Raw genomic sequence first — 22,738 nt, 5'->3', positions numbered from 1 at the left:
CTTCCTGTTTGCCAGCCAGTTCTCTATCCACATCAATACTGAACCCCCAATGCCGTTTGCTTTAAGTTTGTATACTAATATCTTATGTGGGACCTTGTCGAAAGCCTTCTGGAAGTCCAGATACACCACATCCACTGGTTCTCCCCTATCCACGCTACTAGTTACATCCTCGAAAAATTCTATAAGATTCGTCAGACACGATTTACCTTTCGTAAATCCATGCTGACTTTGTCCAATGATTTCACCACTTTCCAAATGTGCTGCTATCCCATCTTTAATAACTGACTCTAGCAGTTTCCCCACTACCGATGTTAGACTAACTGGTCTGTAATTCCCAATTTTCTCTCTCCCTCCCTTCTTAAAAAGTGGGGTTACGTTTGCTACCCGCCAATCTTCAGGAACTACTCCAGAATCTAAAGAGTTTTGAAAGATTATTACTAATGCATCCACTATTTCTGAGGCTACTTACTTAAGTACTCTGGGATGCAGCCTATCTGGCCCTGGGGATTTATCGGCCTTTAATCCATTCAATTTACCCAACATCACTTCCCGGCTAACCTGGATTTCACTCAATTCCTCCAACTCCTTTGACCCGCGGTCCCTTGCTATTTCCGGCAAATTATTTATGTCTTCCTTAGTGAAGACGGAACCAAAGTAGTTATTCAATTGGTCCGCCATGTCCTTGTTCCCCATGATCAACTCACCTGTTTCTGACTGCAAGGGACCTACATTTGTTTTAACTAATCTCTTTCTTTTCACATATCTATAAAAACTTTTGCAGTCAGTTTTTATGTTCCCTGCCAGTTTTCTTTCATAATCTATTTTCCCTTTCCTAATTAAGCCCTTTGTCCTCCTCTGCTGGTCTTTGAATTTCTCCCAGTCCTCCGGTATGCTGCTTTTTCTGGCTAATTTGTACGCATCATCCTTCGCTTTGATACAATCACTGATTTCCCTTGTTATCCATGGATGTACTACCTTCCTTGATTTATTCTTTTGCCAAACTGGGATGAACAATTTTTGTAGTTCATCCATGCAGTCTTTAAATGTCTTCCATTGCATATCCACCGTCAACCCTTTTAGAATTAATTGCCAGTCAATCTTGGCCAATTCACGTCTCATACCCTCAAAGTTACCTTTCTTTAAGTTCAGAACCATTGTTTCTGAATTAACAATGTCACTCTCCATCCTAATGAAGAACTCAACCATATTATGGTCACTCTTGCCCAAGGGGGCACGTACAACAAGATTGCTAACTAACCCTTCCTCATTACTCAATACCCAGTCTAAAATAGCCTGCTCTACAGTTGGTTCCTCTACATGTTGATTTAGATAACTATCTCGCATACATTCCAAGAAATCCTCTTCCTCAGCACCCCTGCCAATTTGATTCACCCAATCTATATGTAGATTAAAGTCACCCATCATAACTGTTTTGCCTTTGTCGCACGCATTTCTAATTTCCTGTTTGATACCATCTCCAACTTAACTACTACTGTTAGGTGGACTGTACACAACACCCACCAGCGTTTTCTGCCCCTTAGTGTTCCGCAGCTCTACCCATACCGATTCCACATCCTCCAAACTAATGTCCTTCCTTTCCATTGCATTAATCCCCTCTCTAATCAGTAACGCTACCCCACCTCCTTTTCGTTTCTGTCTATCCCTCCTGAATATTGAATATCCCTGGATGTTCAGCTCCCAGCCTTGGTCACCCTGGAGCCATGTCTCCGTGATCCCAACTATATCATAGTCATTAATAGCTATCTGCACATTCACCTCATCCACCTTATTACGAATGCTCCTTGCATTGAGACACAAAGCCTTCAGGCTTGTTTTTACAACACTCTTACCCCTTATACAATTATGTTGAAAAGTGGCCCTTTTTGATTTTTGCCCTGGTTTTGTCTGCCTGCCACTTTTACTTTTCACCTTGCTACCTATTTCTTCTACCCTCATTTTACACCCCTCGGTCTCTACGCTCACACATTTAAGAAACCCTTTCCCTTTAACTGAGATGACCAAAGTGGTCATCTCAGTCTGGAGCTGCAGGAGATGGGCAAGGCCCTCAATGAGTATTTCCCCTCTCTTTGAACAGTGGAGAAAGACATGAAGGCTTGGGAACTTAACCACCTAAGCTGATCTTAGTGCAATTCTTGATAACCTTTTTAACTGTACAATATCACTGATTTTAGTGTCTTCTGCAAGCTTAACAACCATTCTTGCTATTGAGGAAGTGCAGCATACTTTTACAAGGTTAATTCCCGGGATGGCGGAACTGTCATATGCTGAAAGAATGGAGCAGCTGGGCTTGTACACTCTGGAGTTTCAAAGGATGAGAGGGAATCTCATTGAAACATATAAGATTGTTAAGGGTTTGGACACGCGAGAGGCAAGAAACATGTTCCCGATGTTGGGGGAGTCCAGAACCAGGGGGCCACGGTTTAAGAATAAGGAATAAGCCATTTAGAACGGAGACAAAGAAACACTTTTTCTCACAGAGAGTGGTGAGTCTGTGGAATTCTCTGCCTCAGAGGGTGGTGGAGGCTGGTTCTCTGGATGCTTTCAAGAGAGAGCTAGATAGGGCTCTTAAAAATAGCGGAGTCAGGGGACATGGGGAGAAGGCAAGAACGGGGTACTGATTGGGGATGATCAGCCATGATCACATTGAATGGCAGTGCTGGCTCGAAGGGACGAATGGCCTACTCCTGCACCTATTGTCTATTGAGGATTCTTATCCAGATTCCTGATATAAATGTCAAACAACAATGGGCTTTTCACCAATCCCTGAGGCACACCACTGGTCACGGGTCTCCACTCTGAAAGACATTCTTCCACTGTTACCTTCTGCTACCTACCATGAAGCCAATTCTGCATCCAGTTAGCTAGCTCACCCATGCGATCTAATCTTTCAGAGTAATATACCATGGCAGAACCTTATCAAAAGCCTTACTGAAGACTAAGCGCCTATCAACCTTGGTTACTTTCTCAAATCACTGTCAAATTTGTGAGACATGAACTTTCACGCTTAAATCTGTGCTGACCATCCAAACCATCCTATCTCTGCATGTATATCTTACTACTCAAAATTCCCTCCAGTAACCTTCCCACAATAGATGTCCTGCTTACTGATCTACAGTTTCCATCAGCAACCTTTTATAAATAAAGGCACAGCTGTAGCCATCGTTCCAGTTTTCCGGCACGTTATCCATGGCTAACGTTGATGCGTATATCCCATCTGGGGCTCCCACAATTTCTTCTCTAACTTCCCACAATGTTCTTGGATATACCTGATCATGCCCCAAAAATGTATCTACTTTCAAACATGTGAAGATGTCAAAACACCTCCTGTAATGGGGTCTATTCCCAAAACATCGCCATTAACTTTACCAACTTCCTAGGTCTTCATGTCTTTCAAGAAACATACCCATTGAGGACCACTCCCATCCCCTGAGTTTCTACACAGAGCCAACCACTTTGTCTTTGAGGGGCTCTTTTATCTCCCTAGTCTTTTTCTTCATTAAATATACTTAAAGAAATTCTGAAGCCTCCTTAATCTTCTCTTTGCAAGCTTACTCATGCCCCCTTTTTGCCCATCCTGACTTATTTCCTCAGTATGCTCCTGCATCTTTCATATTTCTTCAGGGATTCACTTGATCCCAGTTGCTTGTACCTGATCCATACCATACCTCCTTTTCTTCTGACCAGAGCCTCAATATCTTTTGTCATCCAGGATTCCTTGCTCCTGCCAACCTTGTCCTTTACACTAACAAGAGCATAGAGACTTTGAACTCAAATTTTTAAAAGTCGCCCATTTGCTGGATGCCCCTTTACACATAAACAACTTGCTCCAAACTACTTTTGCAACCTCCTCTCTAATACCATCAAAATTAGCCTTAACCCAATTTAGAACTTTAACGTGGAACAGTTCTGTCTTTTCAAAAAATAATACAAAATTAATAGAACTATGATCAGTGGTCTTAAAGTGCTCCCTCATTGATTCCGTCACTTGCCTTTCCCTATTTCCCAAGAATAGGTCAAGCTTTCCCCTCTTCTTTGTAGGGTCCTCTATATATTGCTTGAAGAAACATTTCCAAACACATAACAAATCCCCATCCTTCTAAGACCTTAACACTATGGCAGTCCCAGTCTATATTAAGAAACTAAAAATCCCCGACCACGACCCAATTATTATTCTTGATATACTCTGCAATCTCCCTACATATTTCTTCTTATTCCCATAGATTATTTGGGACCCTAGTTTGCAATGCCAACCTGCAATGGTGATTATCCCTTTTTCTAAGCATAGAGGTTTTAGTAAGTCATTCAACGCTAATTCCCCAAAGCTTGTCTACATTTACAAGGGCCAAATCAATAGTGTGATGTCATGCTCTTCATGTGCCTGGATAAATACAGCTCTATTCAAGAATCTCAAAACCTCCAATGAAAAGGCAATCTTTACATTATAAGCATTCACTTTGTTCACCACCAGTACCCAAAGCTGCAACCGGTAGCTATATCTTATAAATGAATAAAACATTTTTTTTTTATTTCAGCTTGCTCCCATTGTAACTTGATTTGCTGCCATCATGGCCTTGTATGACAATGCAAGAGTCAAGGGAGTGTTTAATTGTCACATGGAGTAATGAAATTCTTATGCAGCAGCACAACAGGCCTGTAAACATAATACATATAGATAATACATAATAATAATACATACATAATATACAAAAAAACAATAAATTGATACCCTTAATACTGATACAAAATAATTCCCAAAGTCCTTCGTGTAAACAAAGACAATCTATGGAAGTTCATAGTTGAGGTTAGAGTTGTGTATTGTTCAAGAACCTGATGGTTGTTGAGAAGAAACTATGCTTGAACCTGGTGTTCACAGTTTTCAGACTCCTCTTCCTTCTTCCATGGTTGAGTTCTTCATTAGGATGGAGAGTGACATTGTTAATTCAGAAACAAGGGTTCTTAACTTAAAGAAGGGTAACTTTGAGGGTATGAGATGTGAATTGGCCAAGATAGACTGGCATTCGTAAAGGGTCGATGGTGGATATGCAATGGAAGGCATTTAAAGACTGCATGGATGAACTACAACAATTGTTCATCCCAGTTTGGCAAAAGAATAAATCAGGGAAGGTAGTGCATCCGTGGATAAAAAGGTAAATCAGGGATAGTATCTAAACAAAAGATGAAGCATACAAATTAGCCAGAAAAAGCAGCCTACCAGAGGACTGGGATAAATTCAGAGTCCAGCAGAGGAGGACAAAGGGCTTAATTAGGAAATGGAAAATAGATTATGAAAGAAAACTGGCAGGGAACATAAAAACTGACTGCAAATGTTTTTATAGATATGTGAAGAGAAAAAGATTAGTTAAAACAAATGTAGGTCCCTTGCAGTCAGAAACAGGTGAATTGATCATAGGGAACAAGGACATGGCAGACCAATTGAATAACTACTTTGGTTCTGTCTTCACTAAGGAAGACATAAATAATCTGCCGGAAATAGCAGGGGACCGGGGGTCAAATGAGATGGAGGAACTGAGTGAAATTCAGGTTAGTCGGAAAGTGGTGTTAGGTAAATTGAATGGATTAAAATCCTATAAATCCCCAGGGCCAGATAGGCTGCATCCCAGAGTACTTAAGTTAGTCTAACATCGGTAGTGGGGAAAATGCTAGAGTCAGTTATTAAAGATGCGATAACAGCACATTTGGAAAGTGGTGAAATCATTGGACAAAGTCAGCATGGATTTATGAAAGGTAGATCATGTCTGACGAATCTAATATAATTTTTCGAGGATGTAACTAGTAGAGTGGATAAGGGAGAATCAGTGGATGTGTTATATCTCGACTTTCAGAAGGCTTTCGACAAGGTCCCACGTAAGAGATTAGTATGCAAACTTAAAGCACACAGTAATGGGGGTTCAGTATTGATGTGGATAGAGAACTGGCTGGCAGACAGGAAGCAAAGAGTAGGAGTAAACGTGTCCTTTTCAGAATGGCAGGCAGTGACTAGTGGGGTGCTCAGTGCTGGGACCCCAGCTATTTATAATATATATTAATGATTTGGACGAGGGAATTGAATGCGACATCTCCAAGTTTGTGGATGACACGAAGCTGGGGGGCAGTGTTAGCTGTGAGGAGGATGTTAGGATGCTGCAAGGTGACTTGGATAGGTTGGGTGAGTGGGCAAATGCATGGCAGATGCAGTATAATGTGAGGTTATCCACTTTGGTGGCAAGAACAGGAAAGTAGACTATCATCTGAATGGTGGCCGATTAGGAAAAGAGGAGATGCAACGAGACCTGGGTGTCATGGTACACCAGTTATTGAAAATAGGCATGCAGGTGCAACAGGCATTGAAGAAAGCGAATGGTATGTTAGCATTCATAGCAAAAGGATTTGAGTAGAGCAGGGAGGTTCTACTGCAGTTGTACAGGGCCTTGGTGAGACCACACCTGGAGTATTGGGTACAGTTTTGGTCTCCTAATCTGACGAAAGACATTCTTGCCATAGAGGGAGTACAGAGAAGGTTCAATAGACTGATTCCTGGGATGGCAGGACTTTCATATGAAGAAAGACTGGATAGACTCGGCTTGTACTCGCTAGAATTTTGAAGATTGCGGGGGGATCTTATTGAAACTTACAAAATTCTTAAGGGGTTGGACAGGCTAGATGCAGGAAGATTGTTCCCGATGTGGGGGAAGTCCAGAACAAGGGGTCACAGTTTAAGGATAAGGGGAAAGTCTTTTAGGACCGAGATGAGAAAAACATTTTTCACACAGAGAGTGGTGAATCTGTGGAATTCTCTGCCACAGAAGTTAGTTGAGGCTGGTTCATTGGCTATATTTAAGAGGTAGTTAGATGTGGCCCTTGTGGCAAAAGGGATCAGGGGGTATGGAGAGAAGGCAGGTACAGGATACTGAGTTGGATGATCAGCCATGTGATGCAACCAGTAAATATGTCCTCTACTGTCCACCTGTAGTAGTTCAAGAGAGTATTCATCAACATACTGAATCTTCTTAAAGTTTTAAGGAGTAGATGGGTTGATGGGCTGTATGATTGCATCAGTGAGCTGGGCCCAGGACAGATGTATAGAGACATGCATGCCCAGAAACTTGAAGTGTTGACTTTCTCCATAGCCAACCTATTGCAGAAGACAGGTTCATGGATCCTTCATTTTCTCATTCTAAAGTAAACAATCAATTCCATGGTCTTGCTGAGAGCAAGATTGATATTCTGGCACCATTCGATCAGATTTTCAATCTCCCTTCTAAACTTTGACTCAGTAGAGCAGGTGACTGAGCACACAGCCCTGAGTGCTCCTGTGCTGATAGTTATGGAAGAGGAAGTTTTGTTGCCAATTCCTACTGAATGTATTCTATCGATGAGGATTTGGATTCTTAGGCCCATTTCCCTGAGTTTGCTATTAGGTTTGCAGGGGATGATGGTGTTGTTGATGAACAACAGCCTGATGTAAGTGTTCTTATTGTCCAAACTGACCGTTGTAGAATGGAGAGAAGACGAGATTGCATCACCTGTTGATCTATTTTCGCTCAATGTTAGCAACGTTTCAACAACCTTTCTCTCAATGTCAGCAAAATAAATGAGATAGTGATCGACTTCAGGAAGTGTGGGGTTTCACATACCCCAGTTTGCATTGATGGCGCCAAAGTAGAGATGATTGAAAACTTCAAATTCCTAGGAGTCAATATCACAACTGCTCCTGGACCACCCATATTGAAGCAATGACCAAGAAAGCACACCAACACCACTACTTCCTTGGAAGGCTTAGGAAATTTGGCATGTGTCCTCCAACTTTTACAGGTGCACCATAGAAAGCATTTTATCAGGATGCGTCACCGCTTGGTTTGGGAACAGCTCCATCCAAGACCGTAAGAAATTGCAGCAAATTGTGGACGCAGCCCAGCCCATCACACAAACCAACCTACCTTCCATCGACTCCATTTAAACCTTGCGCTGCCTCGGTAAAGCCAGCAGCACAATCAAGGACAAGTCACAGCCTGGCCCCTCCCTCTTCTCCCCTCTCCCATCAGGCAAAAGGTATAGGTTAAAACGTACTCCTCCAGATTCAGGGACAGTTTCTACCCTGTTATCAAGCAACTGAATCATTCTACCACAACCAGCGAGCAGTCCTGAACTACCATCTACCTCATTGGTGACCCTCGGATTATCCTTGATCGGATTTTTATGGATTCACCTTTCACTAAAAGGTATTCCCTTATCATGTATCTATACACTGTAAATGGCCGATTGTAATCATGTATTGTCTTTCTACTGACTGGATAGCATGCAACAAAAGTTACACTAGTCCCGCCTGCCTACATTTGGCCCATATCCTTCTAAATCTATCCTATCCATGTACCTGTCCAAACATTGTTTAAACATTGTAATAATATCTGCCTTATCTACCTCCTCTGGTAGCTCGTTCCATATTGCTTCCACCCCTTCCACCCACCCTTTGCATAAACAAAGTTGTTCCTCGGGTTCCTATTAAATTTTTTCCCCCTCACAAACCTATGTTCTCTGGTTCTTGATTCCCCTCGTCTAGGTAAAAGACACTGCATTTACCTTATCCATTCCTCTTATGATCTTATATACCTCTATATCCAGTCTGCTCAACCTCTCCCTATAGCTCAGTCCCTCATGTCCTGGCAACATCCTCATCTTCTCTGCAGCCTTTCCAGCTTTACAACATATTTCCTATAACATGGTGAACAAAACTAAACACAATACTAAATGTGGCCCCACCAACTGTAACATAACCTCCCAACTTCTATACTCAGTACACTATATGATGTCCCAACTTCTATACTCAGTACGCTATATGATGAAGGCCAATATGCTAAAAGCCTTCCTGACCACCCAATCTACCTGTGACGCCACTTTCAAGGAACAATGTACCTGCACTCCTAGATCTCTCTGCTCTACAACATATCGCAGAGCCCGGCCATTCACTGTGTAGATCCTGCCCTGCTAAGGCTTCCCAAATTGCAACACTTCTCAGTTCTTGCATTAAACTCGATCAACCATTCTTCAGCCCTCCTGCCCAATTGATCAAGATCCTGCTGCAATTTTTGACATCCATCCTCACTATCTACAATGCCACCCACTTTAGTGTCTTCTGCAAGCTTACTAATCAAACTTTGTACTTTCTTATACAAATCATTGACATAGATGACAAACAGCAATGGGGCCAGCACCAAATCCTGAGGCACACCACTAGTAACAGGCCTCCAATCCGAAAAATAACCTGCCATCATCACCCTCTGCTTCCTTTCATGAACCAGATTTCTATCCAGTCAGCAAGCTCTCCATGAATCCCTTGCGATCTAACCTTCCAGAACAGTCTACCATGTAGAACCTTGTCAAATGCCTTGCTGAAATCCATATATACAATGTCTACAACTCTGCCCTCATCAACCTTTTTGGTCAAAAATCTCAAAGCAGATTCATGATACACAAACTCCTTTACAAAACCGTGCTGACTATCTCTAATCAGCCCTTGTCCATCTAAATGCATTCATATCTTTTCGCTGAAAATACTCCTCTAGTAACTTTCTGACCACAGATGTTAGACTCACTGGCCTATTGTTATCAGGCTTTACCTTGCAGTCCTTCTTAAATAGAGGCACAACATTTGCCACTTACAGTCTTCCGCCACCTCACCCGTATTTAATGATGACGCAGAAATCTCAGCCAGGGCACCTGCAATTTTCTTTCTAGCTTCGCACAGTGTCCTCTTCTTGGGCACTGGTATTATTGATACCCTTTTAAAGCAGATGGGAACCTCGGACCTTAGTAATGAGAGGTTTAGGATGTTAGCCAAAGCTTTAACCAATTGGTCTGAGCACGTTTCAAGAAGATGGTCAGGTACACCATCAGGGCCGGACGCATTCCGAGGGTTCACCTGCATGAAGTATCTTCTGATGTCAGCCTCGACTGAGATTACAATGCCATCAGGAGCTATCAGAGCCCAAAAGGCACATTGTTTTCTTTATTTTTAAGTATTTTAGAACGCATTGATATAATGTGGGAGAGATGCCTCGCTGTTGCTTGAGCTGCCACTTGGTTTCACATTGTCGGAGGTGATGGAATGCAAATCCTGCTACAGCTGCCAAACGTCCATATCATCCTCCAATTTAAAGCAAAAGTGTGTCTTTTCCTTTCTGATGGCCTTTTGAAGTCGGACCTGGACTTCCTGTATGACCCTGCTTTGCCAGACATGAATGTTGAGATCTGTCCTCAATAGATTGCTAACCTCTGGTTCATCCAAGATTTCTGGTTAGGTAATAATCGGATCATTTTGTTGGGAAAATTCTCCTTCATACTTTGATTATGAAGTCGGTAATAATCATGGCATATTCGTTCAGATCCATTGCCGAAATCTTGAACATTGCCCAATCTACTGACTCAAACCTGTCCCAGAGTAATTCATCTAACTCCCCTGACCATATCTGCCCATACACAGGAAGAAGAGCTCAGTGAGTTGGTCTGCTTTCACAAAGCGAGGCTGAGGATTTTTGATCTTCTGGTGCTGCAGGACATGTGCTGGTGGTAATTTGGAAGCCACTTCTTCAAACTGGCTTGTTGAAGTCTCTGGCTTTGATAGGAAAGGTGTGGTATGTCGTCTGGTGTATGATGACTATGGAGTGCAGCTCCTCTAGTGCTAGCAGAACATCTGCATGGGGCGGAAGGTATTCCATGGTCATTATGATGGAACTGAATTTCCGAGGTAGGTAAACGTGATGGCACTTCACTGCTAGATGTTCCAAGTGTGGAGAACAGGAGTTGGACATGTCCGCTATATCTGAGAGTTTACCACGAGGCAGACATTGCTGCCTCTCTCTTTACCCGAAGTTGCTGTCTGGGCCATACGACAAATGGAGAAACCTTCGAGTTGGTGCGCTGAGTCTGGGGGAGGTGGAGGTGAGCCATATCTCTGTGAAACAGAACACACGTTCGTGAAGTCGGGAAATCCACTGCCACCAGGAATTCCCTTGTCTTCAGGAATTTAGTTGCCGTCGGTAGATTGTAATACCCCTGTAGTACTAATTAATTTAAATGAACTAGCAGCTTGTCAGTTACAGCATTGATTTGTGCTGAGTCTTTTAAGTGGAGAAGTTCAAAATGACCTGTTCTACTCCTTGCAAAATGTTGCCACAATATGGCGCCATTGCTTTCTGTCAAGATACTACAGCTCTCCAACAGATCTTCTGAAAGGACGTCAGTGGATACATCTGCTTCCAACACTTAGCCATCTTATTTATATTTAGCAGCTTATCCAGCTTCACATGGCCTTAGCAGATTCTCCCAATCATGTAAAGCAGCATCTTTAACAGGCCTCCCATATCTGGAAGCAACTGCTTTGTGTGCAAACTTTTCTCGGTCACTAAAGAAGCATTTAAGCATCAGCCAGATTTGTCTTGGCTCTTGATATTTTCAAAAACGTGGGAAAATGTCCCAAAAAAGTGTTCAGCAATAGCTGGAAGAAGTAGTTTTGTAAATAACAAGTAAGGTTTCAATCCCATTAAAAAGCTCTCCTCGGGGATTTTTGTTAATGATGTTGAACACGTGCTAATTATTTAAGCTTGCAATAAGATTTTAAGTTTGCAATTGGATTTACCTGCTCTACGCTGCTGACAGATGTCAGGTTTAACATCCAGTGCAGTTGGCACCAGAAGTTTACATGAGCACAATAAAGTAAATTTGGAATTTAAGTTCCCATAAAAATAGGGGTAGCCTAGTCCAATTTTAAAAGAAGGTAGACAAAAATGCTGGAGAAACTCAGCGGGTGAGGCAGCATCTATGCAGCGAAGGAATAGGTGATGTTTCGGGTCGAAACATCACCCTTCTTACATCCTTTATTCCTGACATCATTATAGAATCAATTACTACAAAAAAAATGAGGATCGTGCAATGGTAGCCTATTTAACAGGAATAAGTGTAAATTCTGAAAGAGAAGGTACGGCATAAGCAAACTACAGTAAAACTCAAATCTTCTGTTATTTAAACATCTGGAAATCCTGATGGTTCACTATCTGTTGCAGTTGCTTCTAACTCTTTGAGTCAAATAGCATGGAAGTAGGCCTTTCAGCCCACATAGTGTGTGCTTTCAGGTGGTCACCCATATGTATTCCATCTTCCATCATTTGGCCCATACCCTTCTATGCGGAGGAGTTTTAAATTACAATTGTCTCTCCCAGGTAGTGCATTCCAGACATGTCACTTTCTCAATGACAAAAGAAACACCTCAGATCCCTTCTACATCTCTTACACCTTGCACAAAATATATATCCTTTAGATTTATTCCCCTGTGATATGTGGAAAGACAACATGCAGTCTACCACAGTCTGAAGAAGGGTTTCGGCCCGAAACGTTGCCTATTTCCTTCGCTCCATAGATGCTGCTGCACCCGCTGAGTTTCTCCAGCTTTTTTGTGTAACCTGCAGTCTACCACATCCAGTTTATAAACCCCAACCATTCTTCAGAAATTTAGGAATCAGTGGTGGAAAGGGACCTGGAGTGCTGGTGCAAGGTTCCCAAAAGGTTAATTTGCAAGATGAATCGGTAGCAAGGAAGGCAAATGCAATATTCGCATTTATTTCAAGAGGACTAGAATATAAAAACAGGGCTTTATAAGACACTCGTCAGACCGCATTTAGAATATTGTAAGCAGTTTGGATCCCATATGTGAGGAGAGATGTACTCGCATTGGAGAGGGTCCAGATGAGATTTACGAGATGATCCTGGGGATCATAATGTTATTGTATGCTGAGTGTTTGACGGTTGTACTCGCTGGAGTTTAGAAGGATGAAGAGGTACCTCATTGAAACTGATCATATAATGAAAGGCCTGGATAGATTGGATGTAGAGAGGATGTTTCTTCTAGTGGGAGTCTTGGACCAGAGGGCACAGCCTCAGAATAAAAATTTGAAAGGAGATGAGGAGGAATTTCTTTAGTCAGAGGTGGCTCCAATTCTAGCGATGACACACCACTGGCGAGACCAAGATCGGGCAGAGCTATAGTGGTGGGTGACTCCATTATCTGAAGTGCTGACAGGAGATTCTGTGGCGGCAGGCGAGACTCGAGAATGGTCTGTTGCCTCTCTGATGCCAGGGTTCAAGATATCACGATCTGACTTCAGAACCTCTTCGAGAGTGATGGTGAACAGCTGGCAGTAGTTGTGCACGTGGGCACAAACGACGTAGGGAAGAAGAAGGAGGTTCTGCAACGCGAGTTTAGAAAGTTTGGAAGAAGACTGAAAAGCAGGACTTCTTGGGTTGTTATCTCTGGATTACTTCCAGTACCTCGTGCTAGTGAGGGCAGGAAAAGGGAGATCGGGGTTCTGAATGTGTGACTGGGGGGCTGGTGCAAGGAGTAAAGATTTATCTTAATAGACCACTGGGATCTCTTCTGGGGTAGGGGTGACCTGTCCAAAAGGGACGGGTTACACCTTAACTGGAGGGGGACCAACTTTCTGGCAGGCAGGTTTGCTAGTGCTACATGTGTGGGTTTAAACTAAATAGTGGGGGAGAGGGGTTGACAAATTGGGAGTGTAAAGATGGAGTTAAAAGGGAAGTGAGTACAGGAAAAGTTACAAAAGACTCTCGAATTAATGGGAAGGAAAGTTCGCGAAGGGATAACAGAGGAAGGTCAGGGCCAATAGTGACTGGTGTGAGAGGGGAGGTGAATACCGAAGTCAAAGCGGTGTATATGAATGCGAGAAGTATAAGAAATAAAGTGGATGAGCTTGAGGCTCAGTTAAGGGCCTGTCCCACCAGCATGCGATTGCATGCGTCTAGCGCGACCAAATGTGGTGGCTTAAGGCGTACGGCCTCGCGGGGCCAGTCCCACTTCCAACCGCAGAGCCGTCTGGAGTTGCGCGGGGCTGGTCCCGACAGCATACTCACCAATCAGCTGGGCAGGAGGCGGGCCGACTGAATTTGGACGTCGCACGGCGTCGGACGGTTATGTCATCACGCAACGGCACGCCGGGCAGTGACGTCATCGCACAATGCCACACGAAAGGCGTACGCTGTCAAGATGCTGCATACGGCGTCAAGACGCTGCATAAGGCGTCGAAACGGTGCATACGGCGTCGAGATGGTGCGTACGCCCATCGAGGCGCTGCGTACGGCCTCAATGAGGCTGCGGGCCGACAGGCTGTTGCAGCACGGAATTTCTAGACTGTCAGTTTTTCGGAGGCCCGTGCGATGTCGGGACCAGCCCCCGCACAACTCCATACGGCTCCGGCAATCGAAGTGGGACCGGCCCCGCGAGGCCGTATGGCTCAATCGACCACGTTAGGTCGCGCTCGCCGCATGCAGTCGCATGCTGGTGGGACAGGCCCTTTAGAGATTTACAAGTGTGATGTGTGAATTACAGAAACATGGCTGCAAGGGCTGGGAATTGAGTATTCAAGGGTAATCGAAAAGACAGACAGGTGGGCAGAGGGGGTGGGGTAGCTGTTGGTGAGAAATGAAATTCAGTCCCTTGCGAGGGGTGACATAGAATCAGGAGATGTAGAGTATGTATAGATAGAATTGAGGAACTGTAAGGGTAAAAAGACCCTAATGGGAGTTATTTACAGACCACCAAACAGTGGCCTGGATAAAGGGTGCAAGCTGAATCAAGAGTTAAAATTGGCATGTCATAAAGGTAATGCTACGGTTGTTATGGGCGATTTCAACATGCAGGTAGACTGGGAAAATCAGGTTGGTACTGGACCCCAAGAAAGGGAGATTGTGGAGTGCCTCTGTGATGGATTCTAAGAGCAACTTGTACTGGAGCCTACCAGGGAGAAGGCAATTCTGGATTTAGTGTTGTGCAATGAACCGGAATGGATCTTGAGGTAAATGAGCCATTAGGAGGTAGTAACCATAATATGATAAATTTTAATCTACAATTTGAGAGGGAGAAGGATAAATTGGAGGTGTCAGTATTACAGTTGATCAAAGGGGACTATGGAGCCATGAGAGAAGAGCTGGCCAATGTTGACTGGAAGGATACCCTAGCAAAAGAAGGACAGTGGAACAACAATGGCAGGTATTTCTGGGAATAATACAGAAGGTGCATGATCAGTTCATTCCAAAGAGACAGAAGTAGCAATGTTACAAAATTTTGAGATTTTTAAAATCAAGTCTGCAATTTATCCCATCAGATAAAGCATAAAAATGTTTAATTTGACATCTAATTCACTTTCATATCTCAAGTATTTAAAAAGTTATGGCCATTTTCATACTCAGAAATTAGCATCTTGTTCCCTATTGATTTTCTATGAACATAACAAAAAAGCTGTGATCGTGGACAGTCAAAATCCCATAACTTTCTTAAAAATTAAGAGAACTGAATGAAATTTTCAGTTATCATAGATTGAACCATTCTGAAACAAATATAAAATAATCTTACTTGGATGACCTGAAATTAAAGCATATAATTAGTTAGTTACCTAATTGTAGCTAATTCCAAACTTCAATTACTAGATCTAAACATCTATCCATTTCTTAATAAATGATTAACATTTTTAAATAGCCTAAGTGTCCAAATAATATTCACAAACAATTCACAATAAAATATGATTTTTAAATCTCATTTACATTAATTTATAGGCCAAATGGAAGGATTTTAGTGTTTAATTGCTGTAAATTAAAGTCCATTTAAATCAGCTTTCTAGTGGGATCCTGTGAACGCGCTGCTTTAGAACGTTCACATTGCGGTAGATTTGTGCCCTTAAATGCCCAGAAAAATACTGCGGGATATAATGGGCCCAAAATTAGCCACTCGCAACATTAAAATTTGTATAAAGGGATCTTAAGAAGCCCTTTTTAACGTAAAAGTAAACAGCCTACCTTCTGTTTTCCCCTGTATGAGATCTGGCCCGTTGTCGGGGGTTTAGAGGTTAATTTTTAACCTACTATAACAATTAAATAAAGCCCTTAAAACTAATAATAGCTCAAGCTAGGGAATCTTCCAGCGATTTTTCGTTAATAATTAACTAGGCTGAATAACCTCGATTTGAATCGCGTTTTAAACCCGCCCCCTTCTAAACGGCGCCAAAATCGCGCACACGGGCTGGGACAGATTTTCAGCGACGCTTCCGGTACGTTTTGCAACATACCTAAGAGAAGGATTCCAAGGGGAGTAATGGGTGACCGTGGCTGAGAAGGGAATTCAAGGACAGTATAAAAATAAAATAGAAGAAGTATAACATAGCAAAGATGAGCGGGAAGCCAGAGGATTGGGCAACTTTTAAAGAGCAACAGAAGATAACTAAAAAGACAATATGGGGTGAACATATGAGGTACCAAGGTGAGCTAGTTAAGAATATAAAGGAGGATAGTAAAAACTTCTTTAGGTATGTGAAGAGGAAAAAATTAGTTAAGACCAAAATTGGACCATTGAAGACTGAAAAAGATGATTTTATTATGGGGAGCAAGGAAATGGCAGATGAGTTGAACAGGTACTTTGGATCCGTCTTCACTAAGGAGGACACAAACAATCTCCTTGATCTACTAGTGGCCAGAGGATCTAGGGTGACAGAGGAACTGAAGGAAATGCACATAAGGCAGGAGATGGTGTTAGGTAGACTGATGGGACTGAAGACTGATAAATCCCCAGGGCCTGATGGTTTGCATCCCAGGGTACTTAAGGAGGTGGCTCTGGAAATCGGGGACGCATTGGTGATCATTTTCCAATGTTCTATAGATTCAGGATCAGTTCCTGTGGATTGGAGGGAAGCCAATGTTATCCAACTTTTTAAGACGGGGAGGGAGAAAACAGGGAATTATGGACCAGTTAGCCTGACATCGGTGGTGGGGAAGATGCAGGAGTCAATAATAAAAGGTGAAATAGCGGCATATTTGGATAGCAGTAGCAGGATCAGTCCGAGTCAGCATGGATTTACAAAGGGGAAATCATGCTTGACTAATCTTCTGGGTTTTTTTGAGGATGTAACTAGGAAAATGGCCAGGGGATAGCCAGTGGATGTAGAAAGCATTTGATAAGGTCCCACATAGAAGATTGGTGGGCAAAATTAGAGCACATGGTATTGGGGGTGGGGTGCTGACATGGATAGAAAACTGGTTGGCAGACAGGAAACAAAGAGTAGGGATTAATGGGTCCCTTTCAGAATGGCAGGCAGTGACGTGTGGGGTACCGCAAGGCTTGGTGCTGGGACCGCAGCTATTTACAATATACATTAATGATCTAGATGAAGGGTTAAAAGTAACATTAGCAAATTTGCAGATGACACAAAGCTGGGTGGCAGTGTGAACTGGGAAGAGGATGCTATGAGGATGCAGGGAGACTTGGACAATTTGACTGAGTGGGCAGATGCATGGCAGATGCAGTTTAATGTGGGTAAATGTGAGGTTATCCATTTTAGTGGCAACTACAATGGGATCTGGGGGTCCTTGTTCATCAGTCACTGAAAGTAAGCATGCAGGTACAGCAGGCAGTGAAGAAAGCGAATGGCATGTGGGCCTTCATAATGAAAGGAGTTCAGTATAGGAGCAAAGGACCCAAGTGAGACCATACCTGGAGTATTGTGTGCAGTTCTCCAAATTTGAGGAAGAATATTCTTGCAATTGAGGGAGTGCAGCGTAGGTTCACCAGGTTAATTCCCGGGATGGCGGGACTGTCATATTTTGATAGAATGGAGCAGCTGGGCTTGTATACTCTGGAATTTAGAAGGATGAGAGGATATCCTTTTGAAACATACAAGATTATTAAAGATTTGGATACGCTAGAGGCAGGAAACATGTTCCCGGTGTTGGGGGAGTTCTGAACCAGGGGCCACAGTTTAAGAATAAGGGGTAAGCCATTTAGAACACAAATGCGGAAAAGCTTTTTCACACAGAGAGTTGTGAGTTTGTGGAGTTCTCTGCCTCAGAAGGCGGTGGAGGCCGGTTCTCTGGATGCTTTCAATAGAGAGTTAGATAGAGCTCTTAAAGATAGCAGAGTCGGGGGATATGGGGAGAAGGCAGGAACGGGGTACTGATTGTGGATGATCAGCCATGATCACATTGAAAGGTGGTGCTGACTCGAAAGGCCGAATGGCCTCATGCACCTATTGTCTACTGACATGGGGCAAGTGCTGGAAAATGGAATTAATGTGGATGCACGCTTATTAGTTGACATGAATGTGGTGGGCCAGATAGCCTGTTTCCATGCTGCTGGTCTCTATGAAAATAAATCATTGCACTTTTCGCACTGTCTAAACTATTTTCTGATAATTTCATATTTATTTTTGTAATATAGATTATGCAACCAAATCTGGACGAAATGCAGCATGTTATCAACCGAATAGTACAGTTGATTTTAGATGTTAGCCGTCAAGTGGTACACTGGAGACAGTCAAAAAATCAAGATAATTCTGAACCACAGAGTGGAACAGGTAAATCATGCTGGCAAATGAGTAGTCCTTGGGTATTGACACTATTTTATTCCAGGTACCATACCTCTTAATAATATGTTTAAAGCAAGAAAAATAGAGAATAGTAATAAATTTAGACCCCATTGGGTATAATGCTGACTAGAATAAAGTATTGATATTTCATTCATTCATTAGTCTCCTGATATGTAAACCAGCATAATTAATATGCAAATTATAAAGCAGAATTAATAATAACCATATTAAGTTTTTATAGTAAACTAGACCCAAATGGAACGCGCGGTTGTGTGGGGGGGGGGGGGGGGGATGCGGCGTCACACACATACTTACCACCCCCCCCCCCCCCCACACTCACACACATTATTGATATTATATTAATATTATTCATTCGCTCCTTTTACCCCATCCCCGCCCTATCTACTCACGCATAGCTCCCAACTCACAGGCGCATCTAGCGAGGGAGAGGTAGTGGAGTAGAGAGAGAGGGCAGAGGGAGAGGAGGCAGAGACAGAGAGAGAGGGGGTAGAGACAGAGAGAGAGAGAGAGAGAGAGAGAGGGGGGAGAAAGAGAGAGGCAGGCAGAGAGAGAGGGGCAGAGAGGGAGGGGGTAGTAGAGGGGGAAAGGGGGGGGAGAGTGGGGAGGAAGAGCGAGGAGAGGGAGGGGAGTAGAGAGAGAGAGGGCAGATGGAGAGGGGGAAGATACAGAGAGAGAGAGGGGGGGGTAGAGACCTATGTGAGGGGCTGAGAGAGAGAGAGATAGGGGAGGAGAGAGAGGGGGCAGAGTTGGGCGGAGATGGAGGGGGGTAGAGGGGTGATGGGGGAAGAAAGGGGGAGTGAGTGGGGAGGAAGAGAGAGGCCAGGGGAGAGGGGGGAGAGGAGAGGGGGAGAGAGGGGGAGGATGTGGAATGCCAGGGGAGGAAGAGAGAGAGGGGGGGGGAGAATGGGTGGAGAGGGGAAGTGGAGGGAGGGGATAGAGGTGGGGGGAGAGGGGGGGAGGGGGAGCAGAGGGGGGGGGAAAGGTGGGGGAAGAGAGCCCGGGGGAAGAGAACCCAGGAGGAAGAGAGCCTGGGGGAAGAGAGCCCGGGGGGGAGAGAGAGGAGGCGACCGAGGAGCCGAGAGAAAGCCCCAGAGAAAAGAGATGCCCAAGTGTCTTATGAATAATGGGGGGGGGGGGGGGGGTGGTAGGGGGGAGAGGTTGGGGGGTGACATCACTCGCAGTGCGAGCAAGACACTCGCAGCGCAAGCAAGAAGGCAGCAAGCAGATCCATTGTGACCTCATCAGCGAAAGAGCCGGTCTAAATTTCAAAGTTATTTCGGATTTGTGAACATTTTCATAAATAACTCGAGAAATAAAGATAGAAATTTGCTGGAAAAAAGCTGGTATATGTTCCCCTGTCCATTTCTCTAAAAAAAAATTCTGAGAGATTTGTTTTCCAATTTCCACAGTGGAATTCCAGCATCAATGAATGCCTTGCACAGATCACTGGAAAACTCAGATTTGCGACCGGAGCCAGCAGTAAATGTAGTGAGGAGACAAGCTTGAGTATTTCGTTGGCTACTCAACACTCCAGCGGTATCAACATTGATTTCTCTAATTTTAGATAGCCCTTGTCTTCTCCCTCCTCCCCCCCCCCCCCCCAACCTTCTCAGCTCTCTTCCAGTCTTACTGTCTCTGCCATTTCCTTTCTTTTTCCGCCCCCCCCCCCCACATCAGTCTGAAGAAGGGTCTCAACCCGAAACGTCACCTATTTCTTCTCTCCATAGATGCTGCCTCACCCGCTGAGTTTCTCCAGCATTTTTTGTCTACCTTTGATTTTTCCAGCATTTGGATTTCTTTCTTAAATAGATCTTGGAGAAAACTGAAACAGCGGGTAGCGGCACAAACGAATGAACGGCCGGCGGTGGTCCCCAGTTTTACCCCAGTGGTGGAAGTTTTCTTGTAAGTTATTCTATGTTAGCGCGTTAATAATAACATTAATATTAACGTGTTAACATAGAAAACATCATTGTAATCATGTTACAACAAGAGAAAATAACAGAATCTTTTTGCAAAAAGGCAAAAAAAAAGCTGATTTAGGCACTCGATCGTGAAAAAGGCATTATCCTGGTGAAATCATCAAAAAAGGCATGAAAAGGCGCATGGCATTTATGGCAAAATCCTGGCTAATTATAAATCTTAAAACTTCCAGCCCCACAATACCTGGGTCTATTTTGATCAGAAATATGTTTAAAAAGATAAACTCCTCAACCTATGCAAAATCATTCCGATAAGGGCATTAAGGGGATTGCATTAATGGCCTGTTAAGCTACTGAAAGTAAGAATTTTATTTTGTTTGTTGGGAAATCTGCCAATTAAATACTCTTGACTTTTAAATGCTAGACTAGATAACAAAGCCCACATCACTTGGTTGAATTAAGAATACATCAAAATCCTCTTTGTACCACATTGCCTTTTCTCTGATGACTCAACATCTCCTTGGCCATAGCTGCTGAGGCAAATCAATTTTCCAAACCATATTTATACATAGATTTGTTGCCAACATCATGGAAGCTTCAACCATTATTAACTCTTGAGTACTCACTTAACATCTGACTGCCACATTCACTTATCTACGTACTATTTCAATACACCCCACTATCTAGAACATAGCTGATGAAAGGTGGGTAAGTATGGATGAAAAACCATCAGGACTCTTTGACAGTGTGCTATTACTTTATGAGCTCCTGCCTTCACCTTTACCCTTCCCACCCTCCACCTGGATCCATCTGCCTCCATGTTTGCCCTCCTTGTCTGCTTTCACCCATCATCCACCTGCCTCTGTCTCTCAACTGCACTCCCCCCTCCCCCACTCCTTCTACCTGGCTCCATCTGCTCATCATCCTTCATCCCTCTTCAGTCCACTTATTGACTATCAGCCCCTGTTTCACCCCTCTCCAGTTATTTATATCAGATTTATATCAGTTACCTTTCCGCTTCATTCTCACTCCTGACATAGGGTCTTGACTCTAATCGCTGATAATCCCTTTCCCTCTTCAGATGCTGGTCAACTTTATGAGTCCCTTCAGCAATTTGTTTTTTTGCCCCAGAAGCTTTGTCCTTAGATGGCCTAGTTTTGGTGTAGAAACAAGGAACCGTAGATGCGGTTTCCACTAAAGGGCACAACGTGCCAGTTACTCAGCAGGTCAGGTAGCATCGCTGGAGAAGGTGATGTTTACGGTTGGAAGCATTCTTCAGCTTGTTTGTGGTGGTGGTGGGGGGGGGGTGAAGAAACCTGGAAGAGGAGGTTAGGACAAAGACTGGAATGTGATAGGTGGATACAGGTTTAGGTGCACACAGGTTTTAGATAGGAAGATGGACAAATGCCAGTGATGAAAAGACTAAAGGTGTGAGATAAGGATAGAAGATTTGCGAATTGTAAAGCCAGAGGTAGGAATGTAGGGGGAAGTGTGGAGAAATGGGTACAAGTCCAGGTGGGGCACAGGGACAGTGGAGAAACCCCATTTTGTAAATGTGTTTTCCCCCCTGCTGTCGTCCATGATCTCTCACCCGTGAATCCTCTGAGTCCTATTCTGCCCTCACTCTCCCTCCCCCAGACGGAACAAGGATAGAATCCCCTGGTCCTCATCTTTAAGCCCCCTGGCCTCTGCATCTAACACATAATTCTCTGATATTTCCGTCACCTCCAACGTGATCCAACCACCAATCACATTTTTTCATCCCACCTTTCCACCTTCACAGAGACTGCTGTAACTCCTCGTTTAATGCAGAAAAATGTGAGATTTTGCAGGGAGCACTAACATGGACAGAACCTACACAGTGAACGGTAGGGCTCTGGGGAGTGTTGTTGAGCAGAGGGATCTAGGAGTGCAGGTACATAGTTCATTGAAAGTGGCATCACAGGTAGATAGGGCGATTTAAAAAAAGGCTTTCAGCACATTGGCCTTCATCAATCAGAGCATCGAGTGTAAAAGTTGGGAGGTCATGTTGCAGTTGTATAAGATATTGGTGAAGCTGGATTTAGAGTTCAGTTTTGGGCACCTTGTTGTAGGAAAGATGTTGCCAAGCTGGGAAGGATGCAGAGATGATTTACGAGGTTGTTGCTACGACTCGAGTGTCTGAGCTATTGGAAGAGGTTGAGTAGGGTGAGACTATTCCTTGGAGCGCAGGACAATGAGGGTGATCTTATAGAGGTGTATAGAATCATGAGAGGAATAGATCCAGTGGATGCACAGAGACTATTACCCAGAGTAGGTGAATCGAGGACCAGAAGACATAGGTTTAAGGTCAAGGGGAAAAGATTCAATAGGAATCTGAGG

The 22,738-nt window shown here is 43.6% G+C and overlaps 1 protein-coding gene across 1 annotated transcript in view; it reads left to right on the top strand.

Moving 5' to 3' along the window:
* LOC129697508 (dynein axonemal heavy chain 8-like) overlaps nucleotides 1-22,738 on the top strand; it is a 641,267-nt gene that overhangs the window by 286,860 nt on the left and 331,669 nt on the right. Inside the window, 1 exon segment of the mRNA XM_055636144.1 lies at nucleotides 18,290-18,425. Within this exon segment, the coding sequence (XP_055492119.1) occupies nucleotides 18,290-18,425 (136 nt within the window).

The sequence above is a fragment of the Leucoraja erinacea genome, chromosome 5 (assembly GCF_028641065.1).
Source record: "Leucoraja erinacea ecotype New England chromosome 5, Leri_hhj_1, whole genome shotgun sequence".
Classification (NCBI taxonomy): domain Eukaryota; kingdom Metazoa; phylum Chordata; class Chondrichthyes; order Rajiformes; family Rajidae; genus Leucoraja; species Leucoraja erinaceus.
Note: the sequence above shows the minus strand (reverse complement) of the source record. Positions and strands in the feature narration are given on the sequence as shown.